We start from the raw sequence: 11,314 nt of genomic DNA, 5'->3' as shown, positions 1-11,314 counted from the left end.
TGACCTAAGAGACATTAATGCTTTAATCCACCATGCTTATCAGCTTCCAGAGGAATCTGTCCTTCTAACATGCTGCATGCCCACTTCCATGGTGCCTTCATGATCTGGCCCCTGACCACTTCTCTAGCTTCATTTCATTACCACGTCAACTCACTCCAGCAACACTAAAGTGCATCCTGTCCACATTTTGGCTGTTAATATCCATTTCTTCTTGTTTGCTTATACCATTGCCTAGAATGCCTCTGTCCCCTTGTCTCTATTACAATCTCACCCCCCCTCCCAAGATTAGCTCATATCTTTGTGATTCTTTTCTTGATCTCTTACTAGGGATCCCTGTACAGACTCATCACAGCCAGTCCCTATAGCCCTTGGCTGCATCTCTGCCAGTAGATTTAAACTTGACCATCTCTGTCTTCCTGGCATCTACTACCCAGCATGCACTTAGAAATGTTTGATGCCTAAATCAAGGATGCTAAAATACCTTTAAAAATGTTCCCTGGTGCAAAGCAGATTGCAGATTTCTAAGTCAGAGAACATGTTGGTGGCAAAAACACAAGAAAATTGAATATGAAGGTTCATCACAGAATGGTATTCATTTAAATGTGCTTTTAAATGGGGCTCTGAAAAAAAAATGAACTCATCTCTGAGCAAAAATGAGTCATCTTTGAGCAAGAGACTGATGCTCAAAGCGAAGTCTGAAGCTAGGACTTTAGGGCATTCTTCTTACCTTACTGCCTCTGCTGAATGATGCTGGCTGGGCTTGGCCCTCACTGCTCTGTGCCTTGTGTGTACAGATTACAAAAGGAAACAGCTGAGCCTAAAGGCAAGCATTAGAGGTTACTGAAACTTGTAAACACTTAAATGAAAACTGTTATCTGTAAAATACTTTGTTGTATATTTGGTTTATTATGGCTATAGATGTCCTTTCCTAGCCTTTGATCCTTGGATGTTGGGACTCAGAATTTAATGATGGGAAATCTTTAGCATTTGGCTTTTAAAAGTTATTGTTTATTGAGGTACCAAACGTAGTAGTACTAGGCTCTTATACATTTCTTTCTAAGCCTCAGACAACTCTGCAAAGTACTGTCCTCACTTCACACATGAGCAAACTGGTTCAGTGGTACTGAAGTTCACGCACAGCTAATAAGTGTAAAAACTTATGATTTAGAACCATTCTGGTTCTAAATCATAAGTTTGTTTTGACTGAGTAGATAATTCTTATTTCTGCCTGCTCAGCGTTCCTTCCTCTTTTTGGCAGCAGTTAAACCCAGGTTTTTTTCCTTTGGGGAACTGCTCCTCTGTCTTGGGATAAAAGTAAGGTTGACCATCAGTCACGTGGCTTCACCTCCCCCAGTGCAGGGATGGGTATAGGACCTAGGCAGGGCAAATTATATTCTTTCATGAGAGAGAAAATGACCAAGAATAAAACTATCTCTTTTAAAATCTCAAGCATTAGGAATCATGTGAACCTGGGACATTGTCTTCTATTTATAACTTCTACAACTAATCTTTATTTGTGTGTGAGAAATATGAAAATTCTGTGGTCATTTATTAAGAGCAGGTACAGAAGGTCATTTACTGGGGGCTCACTATGTGCCAGAGAGAGTTCTAGACATTTTATACATTTAAAATATTTTCACCTGGGGAAGTTCCCATTGTGGCTCAGGGGTAACAAACCTGACTGGGATCCATGAGGATGCAGGTTAAATCCCTTGCCTCGTTCAGTGGGTTAAGGATCCAGCATTGCCGTGAGCTGCGGAATAGGTTGCAGTCATGGCTTGGATTTGGCGTTGCTGTGCCTGTGGCATAGGCTGGCAGCTGCAGCTCCAATTTGACCCCTATCCTGGGAACTTCCATATGCCACGGGTGTGGCCCTAAAATTATAAAAAAATATTTTTTTTCACTTTATTATTCAGTCCTTATATATTCATAATCTCTAACTCTAGAAAAAGGGAGTGTATCAGTCAGGATAGGCTAGGTTTTCCTCCAATAACAAGCCCAAAATCTCACATAATAAAGGTATACTTCTTCCTTATTATGTCCAACATGGATTGGCAGGGGAGCTCTGTTCATCCAAAGTCACTTGAGAATGCAGACCAACAGAAGACCCATCACGTGGTGGGGAAAGAACATGACCAAAATACATGCTGACTCTCAAAGCTTAAAGTGTCACACATTACTCCTCTCTTCATTGCCCAAAAAGATAGCCCACATGGTTGCACCTAATTTCATAGAGGTAGAAAAGTACAGTTCTACCATGTGCCAGGTACAAGGGAGAGGTAAGTTTGGTGAGTCACAATAATAGCATGACAGGGAGAAATGACCCATTTCTGGGTAGATTTGATTCATTACCTTTTGGCCAGTTACCATTATATAACCACTTGAGTCACTATACAGAAAATTTGGAGTGGAATAATGAAGCATTCGTTCCCATTCTAGTGTCATTGGAATTCTCTGCATGTGGGCTGAAGTGGATGTAGTCTGGTGGTAACACAAGCATTGAGTTTAGCTCCCCTAGCCCACCCTCTGGAGGTGGCTGTGAGGATTAAATGACATAGTTTATGTAAGGTGCCTGGCATAAAATGCAGCCTCAACAAGTATTAGATGTTGTTATGGGTTTGGCAGGGGAAGGGAGATGGTGGTAGATGAAAAATTTGTCTGTGCTTCTTCCAATCCTAATTTCCTAATAACACGTTCCTTCCTAGCCTATAATCTGGCATCAGCCCTTCCCATTTGAATGCGGCTGCTTCTAAAGGTGACTAGTGTGCTCCCCTTGACCAAGTCCAGGGTTTTCATACAGACATTGTGCTGAGGATTTCCATGGTAATTGACACTGAAACACAACCCATTTCCTAAAACTCACTGGCTACCCTGACACTTCTCTGCTGTTTCCTTCCTTTTTTGATTCTTTAAAAAAAGTATATACTATTTGATAAGCACAAAAGGATATGTGTAACGTATGTAATGAAATTCGATAATACAATGAACACTCATAGAGTTCCCGTTGTGGTGCAGCAGAAACGAATCCGACTAGCATCCATGAGGATTCAGGTTCAATCCCTGGCCTCGCTCAGTGGGTTAAGGATCTGGCATTGCCATGAGCTGTGGTGTAGGTTGCAGAACGGCTCAGGTCTCACATTGCCGTGGCTGTGGCGTAGGCCAGAAGCCGTAGCTCCAATTCAAACCCTAGCCTGGGAGCCTCCATGTGCCCTGGGTGCAGCCCTAAAAAAAGTTAAAAAAAAAATACTCATGAGCCCACTGCCCCACCTAAGAACTATCCCATCTCTCTGCCTTCTCTGCCTTCTCCAGAGGTAACCTTGAGTTTTAGTGTTCATTCTCTCGGTTTCTTTTTAAAAATTTATTTAGAAATAAATTTTTGTTATTGTATTTTTTTGTTTGGTTGGTCGTGTCCACAGCATAGGGATGTTCCCAGGCCAGGGATGGAACCTGTTCCGCAGCAGCAACCCAAGCTACTGCAGTGACAATGCTGGATCCTTAACCTGCTACACACAAGAGAGCTTCCCTTTGGTTTCTTTTGAGTTATATCACATATATAATTATTCCTGAACAATATATTGTTAGGTTGTACTTGCTTTTTAATTTTACAAAAATGTTATTGTTATGTAGTCTTCTGCAACTTCCTTTTCTCACCCAACTTGATTTCTCTAAAACCCAAACATGCTGCTGCTATAGTTACAGTTAATTTGTTTCCACTTCTGTATAGTATTCCATTGTGGAAATATATTGCAGTTTATCTACCCATTCTCTGACCAGTGGAAATATGGCTTATTTCTATTGTTGCTGTGAATATTGGTGCATGTGTGTCCTGCTGTGACCTAAGGCATACAAAAGCTCACTTTTATAAGATAGTGACAAAAATTTTTTGGCCACGCCTATGGCATGTGGAAGTTCCTGGGCCAGGGATCAAACCTGTGCCACAGCAGCAACCCAAGCTGCTGCAGTGACAACACCAAATCCTTAACCCACTGCACCACAAGAGAACTCCAAAAATTATTTGTTAAAGTCATATTAAATGGGAACAATAATGCCTGCCTTACTTCCCTTACAGGTAGTTGTGAAAATAACACAAGCTAGTGGATGTATTTCAATGCTTTAAGAAGAGACAGCTGAGATGCTGGTTTTGAGTCCAAGCTTAAACTCCTAAAAGTCACCTCATGTGCATACTAGGTTCAAGGACCAGAAAGACTAAGATTGTTCCATGTCAAATGTAAAATATTTCTAGAATTTTCTGGTGACTTGGATTCTAAGGCAGATATCTATTTGTTTTCCTATCTGACCATCAGCCTTTCCTTGTTTCTTCCAGTAACAGCACCTCAACTTTCCAAAGAACTACATCTGTTCCATTTTTTGAAAGTGTCCTCAAGTGCCCTGCTCTCCCTAGCAGCTCACTGGGTTTTGTTAATACTGTTGTCATGGTTTTGATTGGTTTGTTGGTTGCTTTATTTTTGCTTGCTCTTTTATTTTTAATTTTTTAGGGCCACACCTGCAGCATTTGGAAGTTTCCAGGCTAGGGGTCAAATCGGAGCTACAGCTGCCAGCCTACACCAGAGCCACAGCAACGCAAGATCCAAGCCATGTCTGCGACCTACACCACAGCCCACGGCAACGCCAGATCCTTAACCCACTGAGCAAGGCCAGGGATCGAACCCGCAACCTCATGATTCCTAGTCAGATTCGTTTCCACTGCGCCAGATGGGAACTCCAAAGACTCCTTTTAAAAGTCTGATAAATCCAGCATGATAAATTGATAACAAAAATGGCCACAGTTGTTCACATCTCTCTGTATCTACACTTTTTACAGCTCTTCCCATCTATTACTCTATCCTTCAAATCTAGACTAGTCTCATGGGAGTTCCCGTCATGGCACAGGGGAAAAGAGTCTGACTAGGAACCATGAGGTTTCGGGTTCGATCCCTGACCTTGCTCAGTGGGTTAAGGATCTGGCATTGCCGTGACCTGTGGTGTAGGTCTCAGACATGGCTCTGATCTGGTGTGGCTGTGGCTGTTGCATAAGCTGGCAGCTATAGCTCCAGTTTGACCCCTGGGAACCTCCATGTGCTTCAGGTGCAGCCCTAAAAAAAAAAAAAAAAAAAATGCGGAGGAGGAAAAAAAAATAAAGGTGTACTTAAAAAAAAAAAACACGATAGACTAGTCTTATGTTTGTCTTTGGTAAATAGATGTTTGTAGAATTGATATTATGTCAGTTCTAAGCATTGTGTGCTTCTGTTCACTTTCTTGGACCCCTAGAATTACCATGGGAATGAACCTGGCCTACCCTGGAGGATGAGAGACCCATTTGTTTAGCTGTAAACAGCCAGACCAGCCTAGACCTGTCAGCCCCCAACCAACCCATCAGCAGATCAAAGATATATGAGTGAGTCCAGTCAAGATCAGCCAAGTCTAGTACAGATCAAGAAAGCATCAACCCATAGGCAAAAATAAATGCTTTGGTTTCAAGCTACTGAATTTTGGGATGGTTTATTATACAGCAGTTTCTAACTCACACATCTAGCAATACAATAGAAATTATGTTTTACGGAGTTCCCGTCAAGGCTCAGTGGTTAACGAATCCGACTAGGAACCATGAGGTTGCGGGTTCAATCCCTGCCCTTGCTCAGTGGGTTAACGATCCAGCGTTGCCGTGAGCTGTGGTGTAGGTCGCAGACATGGCTCGGATCTGGCATTGCTGTGGCTCTGGCGTAGGCTGGCAGCTGTAGCTCCGATTCAACCCCTAGCCTGGGAACCTCCATATGCTGCGGGAGCAGCCCAAGAAATGGCAAAAAGACAAAAAAAATTATGTTTTATGCAGGATCTACTTATATAGTAGGAAGGCCCTTCCAAGATATTTAATCTTCTGTACTGCCTCTTCAACTATTTCTTCATTTCCTTCTTAGCTTGTCTTGTAAGATTGGTCTTTCTTAGAGTTTCTGTTCTCAGCCATCTTCCCACTATTCTTTCTCCCTGATCAGTTCCCCCATATCCCATGGCAGCTCTTACCTTCATACAGATGATTCCCAAATCTACCTCTATATGAACTCTACTGAGCATAGTTCAAATGGTCTGCTGGACAAGTCCACATAATACACTCCCAGAAAAGTCACAATTCAATGTTTAAATGTGAAGTCTTGCTCACATTCCTTCATCATTTCCTAGCCCTCCTCCTCCTCCTCCTCCTCCTCCTCCAACTCCTCCAACTTGATTCCTCTATTTCTGGTTAATGTTACTACCACCCTCATATCACCCAGGCCGGAAACCTCAGACTCTTCTCAATCTCTTTGCCCAATCATTACGCAGTGTCTCATATCTCCCCCTTCCTCTCCATCTTCATGGTCCTGCCCCCTCTTCCTTCTTCTTTTTCCTCTTTTCCTCTTTTTTCTTGCTCTCAAAGTGTGACCAGTAGTCCAGCAATATTAGCATCACTTGGGAGCTTATTAGAAATGCAGAATATTGGGTCCCACCTCAGATCTATTCAATCAGAATCTGCATTTTAGCAAGATCCTTAGATAATTCATATGCACATTAAAGTATGGTCAGCAGCACCCTAGTTAAGCCTCAATCTAGATAGGTGTAAATCCTTACCAGTTTATAACTTGTACCATGTTGGTGGCACTCAAGCCTGGCTGTACATCAGAGTACCTGAGAAGTCTTTAATTTTCCATTCAGCTTTTCACGATTTAACTTTTTTTTAATTAACATAACATTTATTAGTTGTTTCTTCAATATAGAAATACAAATAAGGAAATTAAAATCGGCCTATCCCTTGCCTAGATAACTTCAAATGACATTTAAAAAAAAAAAAAAAGGAAAATTTACCTAAGCTTGGACAACTCAAACAATAAAAATATACAAAATGAAGACTGAAAAACCTCTAGCATCACTTCAATTCCAACCCCCTTTCTCAAATAGAGCCATTCTTAATCAGAATTAACATTCCAGGAAATAATTAAGCATATATCTGCATATCTGTTTATTTTTTTTAAAAAATACACATTACTTGGAATTCCCACTGTTGTGCACTGGTTGACTGGATCTGGCATTGCCACAGCTGTGGCATAGGTTGCAGCTGCAGCTTGGATTCAACCCCTGGCCCAGGAACTTCCATATGCCCTGGGTGCAGTTGTAAAAGAAAAAAAAGGTATACAGTACTCCCTCTTAGTCATCATGATTTTTTTATACTTGAGATAACATAGAAATATTTTTCTATGAGCACATACACAGTATTTCATAAATGGAAAAATTTTTATTTATTGAAGTATAGTTGATTTACAATGTTGTTATTTTCAGTTGTACAGCAAAGTGATTCATTTATACATACATCAGTTCTTTTGCAGATTCTTTTCCCATATAGGTTATTACGGAATACCTTAGTAGGTCCTTGTTGATTATAAATTTTATATATACTATTGTGTATATGTTACTCCCAAACTCCTAATTTATTCTTCCCCCCCACCTTTCTCCCTTGGTAACCATAAGTTTGTTTTCAAAGTCTTTGAGTCTGTTTCTGTTTTGTAAATATGTTCATTTGTATCACGTTTTTCAGATCCCACATATAAGTGATATTGTATTATATTTGTCTTTGTCTGACTTACTTCACCTAGTATAATACTCTCTAGGTCCATCCATGTTGCTGCAAATGGCATTATTTCATACTTTTTTGTGGCTGAGTAATGTTCCATTGCATATATGTTCAACATCTTTAGCCATTCCTCTGTTGATGGACATTTAGGTTGCTTCCACATAGTGGCTATTGTAAATAGTGCTACAATGAACACTGGGGTAATACAGTTTTTCAAATTATGGTTTTCTCTGGATATATGCCCAGGATTGGGATTGCTGGATCATATGGTAGTTCTATTTTTAGGTTTTTAAGGAACCTCCATACCGTCCTCCATAGTGGTTTTACCAATTTACATTCCCACCAACAGTGAAGGAGGGTTCCCTTTTCTCTACACCCTCTCCAGCATTTACTGTTGTATATTTCATAATTTTTAACACTACAGAGTATTCCATTAGATGGATGATTCCATCAGATGCATCAGTTCCCCAATGACAAGTGCTTTGATTGCTTCCAGTTTTAGCTATTACAAACAATGCTGCACTGATCATCCATGGACATATATTTTGGTAAACTTCTGCAAGTATATACATAGGGTAAATTTTTAGTGGCAAGATTGCTGAGTATATTGGTTAGGGTGCTTTGTGTTACAAGTAACAAAAAACAGCTCCAGCAGTTGGGTGAGCTAGAGCCACCCGGTTTCTTTAAGTCTTTCTGCTATTCAGTCCCTGCTTTATCCAAGAGTTTTTCTAAATGTGGTCCCTGGACCAGCAGCATCACTATCTTATTGGAACTTATTGGAAAAGGAGATTCTTGGTCCCTACCTCAGACCTCTAGAATTTGAAACTCTGGGAGTAGAGACCAGCAATCTGTGTTTTAACAGACTAGGTGATTCTGATGCAAACTAAAGGCTGAGAACCAGCGCTTTAGCCAAGGTGGCCATGAGATTGCTGCCAGTGAAAATGGAGGCTTTGAGTCTCTTCCTTTAAATTCAGCAGAGAAGGAAAAATTCTGACCCAACATTCCAAGTGAGCAGGATTCCCAAGTTACCCCAATTGGCTTACTTAGTTCACAAGTCCTCCCTGAACAAAAAATGTCTGTTGTCACAAGAACTGGGAGTAAGATCAGTTTACCCTATGAGTGGGAAGAACAGATACACAAATAGAAATCTACAAATTGTTAGGAAGGGAAAAATGGGGAATGATTGCTGAGAAGGTACTAGCAAAGCCCACAACATTCAAAGAATATGTGCATTCCTATTTTGATATCTACTGCCAAATTATACCTGAAAAAAGTTGTAATTCAGTCCCACTAGCAGTGTAAGAAAGTATATAGTATTTCTTCATATCCTCACTTGCTCTACATATAATCAAACCTTATACATTTCCCAATCTGATAGGTGAAGATGGTACTTTATTATTTTGTTTGTTTTATTTTTTTAATTTATTTTATTTTATTTTATTTTGTCTTTTTGCTATTTCTTTGGGCCGCTCCCGCAGCATATGGAAGTTCCCAGGCTAGGGGTCGAATCGGAGCTTGTAGCCACTGGCCTACGCCAGAGCCACAGCAACGCGGGATCCAAGCCGCGTCTGCAACCTACACCACAGCTCACGGCAACGCTGGATCGTTAACCCACTGAGCAAGGGCAGGGACCGAACCCGCAACCTCATGGTTCCTAGTCGGATTCATTAACCACTGCGACACGACGGGAATTCCTGTTTGTTTGTTTTAATGGCCACACCCATGGCATATGGAAGTTCTCAAGCCAGGGATTGAATCTGAGCTGCAACCTATGCCACCCGAGCTGGGAATCAAACCTGTGCCTCTGCAGTGACCCAAGATGCTACAGTTGGATCCTTAACCTACTCTGCCACAGCAGGAACTCAGGTATTTTATTGTTTTGATTTTTATGCTTTTAATCATGGATAAGGTTGAACATCTTTTCAAATCTCTACTGATGTGTATATTTCTTTCTCTGTAAATTACTTGCTTATTGTTTAGTTCATCTTACTATTAGGTTTTGTCTTTTTCATATTAATTCTTCTAAAGTCATTGTAAATTAAAGAAATTAGCCTTTTGTCATGTATGATACAAATATGTTTTCCCAGCTTTGTTGGTCTTTTGAATTTGTTTATGCAATTATTATTATTATTTTGCCTCACAAAGCTTTTAACTTTTATGCAGTAAAATTTCATCACTTCATTAGCATTTAGTTTGGGGATTCTGCTTTAAAAGGGCCCTCCCCCATGTCTACCTTTCCAGGTCAACATTTATGTCATTTGTCAAGTCTGTAAAGTTTTTAAAGATTAAGGATGCTTGGCCTCCACTCCAGACTTAGCAAAACACATTTTTTTAAATGTGACACTCGGGGAGTTCCCGTTGTGGCTCAGCAGAAATGAATCCAACCAGGAACCATGAGGTTGTGGGTTCGATCCCCAGCCTCGCTCAGTGGGTTAAGGATCCCGTGTTGCTGTAGCTATGGTGTAGGCCGGCGGCTACAGCTCTGATTAGACCTCTAGCCGGGAACCTCCATATGCTGCAGCTGTGGCCCTAGAAAAGACCAAAAAAAAAAAAAAAAAGTGACACTCTGTACTGAGCTGAATAGTGTCTTCTCAAAATTCTAGAACTTGTGATTATGAACTTATTTGGAAATATGGTCTTTGCTGATAGAAACATGTTAAAATGAGGTCAAATTACATTAGGGTGGACCTTAGCCAATGTCTGCGGTCCTTATAAGAAGAGAATAATTCAGGCACATAGGGAGAACACCATGTGACACTGGAGGCAGAGTGATACATCTACAAGTCAAGGGAATGTCAAGAACTGCAATCTCCAGAAGCTAAAAAGAGGCAAGGAAAGATGCTCCACTAGGGCTTTCAGAGTGAGCATGGCCTAGGAGTTCCCCGGTGGCCTAGTGATTAAGGATCTGGTCACTGCTGTGGCTCCAGAACTTTTGTATGCTGTGGGTGCAGCCAAACACAAAAACAAAAACAAACAAACAGGAGTTCCTGTCGTGGCGCAGCGGAAACGAATCCAACTAGGAACCATGAGGTTTAGGGTTCTGATCCCTGGCCTTGCTCAGTGGGTTAAGGATCTGGCATTGCCGTGAGCTGTGGTGTAGGTTGCAGATGCGGCTCAAATATGGCATGTTGCTGTGGCTCTGGCTCTGTATCTAAAGCCATAAACATGTTACATACTATGGGGAAATAGCAATATAGCTAATAGCCAAAGAGTTAATATTTGGATATATAAATAACTCCTACAGTTTATTCATTTTTTATTTATTTATTTTTTATTTATTTATTTTTGGTCTTTTTAGGGCCACACCCAAGGCATATGGGGGTTCCCAGGCCAGGGGTCTAATTGGAGCTACAGCTGCTGGCCTATGCAACATCCATAGCAACACCAGATCCGAACAACATTTGCAATCTACACCACAGCTCACGGCAACACCTAATCCTTAACCCGCTGAGCAAAGCCAGGGATCGAATCTGCAACCTCATGGTTTCTAGTCAGATTTGTTTCCGCTGCACCACAATGGGAACTCTGGAAAATGTAAATTAAAAACAATCATGAGTTACCATTTTTTTCTCTCCATCAGATTAGCAAACAGTTTAAAGGTCAGAGTCTTAGGAAATGTGAAAATACACTGATTATGGGAGTGAAAATTGACATTTGAAAGGCAATTTAGCAGTATGTATTAAGATTGAAAATACCCATACCTCCTGGCCCAGCAAC

General features: G+C 40.9%; 1 protein-coding gene across 1 annotated transcript in view; it reads left to right on the top strand.

The window, feature by feature from the left end:
- FAM120C (family with sequence similarity 120 member C) overlaps positions 1 to 5,487 on the top strand; it is a 132,759-nt gene extending 127,272 nt beyond the window's left edge. Inside the window, exon 17 of the mRNA XM_085007984.1 lies at positions 5,269 to 5,487. Coding sequence (XP_084864110.1) covers positions 5,269 to 5,325 — 57 coding nt within the window. The 3' untranslated portion in view covers positions 5,326 to 5,487. The remainder of the gene's footprint in view (positions 1 to 5,268) is intronic.
- The last annotated feature ends 5,827 nt before the right edge of the window (positions 5,488 to 11,314 follow it).

This window comes from Sus scrofa, chromosome X, assembly GCF_054392235.1.
Source record: "Sus scrofa isolate SSC_HxYL_T2T_F1_AM1 chromosome X, Sscrofa_HxYL_maternal_Yorkshire_Landrace_v2.0, whole genome shotgun sequence".
Lineage (NCBI taxonomy): Eukaryota > Metazoa > Chordata > Mammalia > Artiodactyla > Suidae > Sus > Sus scrofa.
Note: the sequence above shows the minus strand (reverse complement) of the source record. Positions and strands in the feature narration are given on the sequence as shown.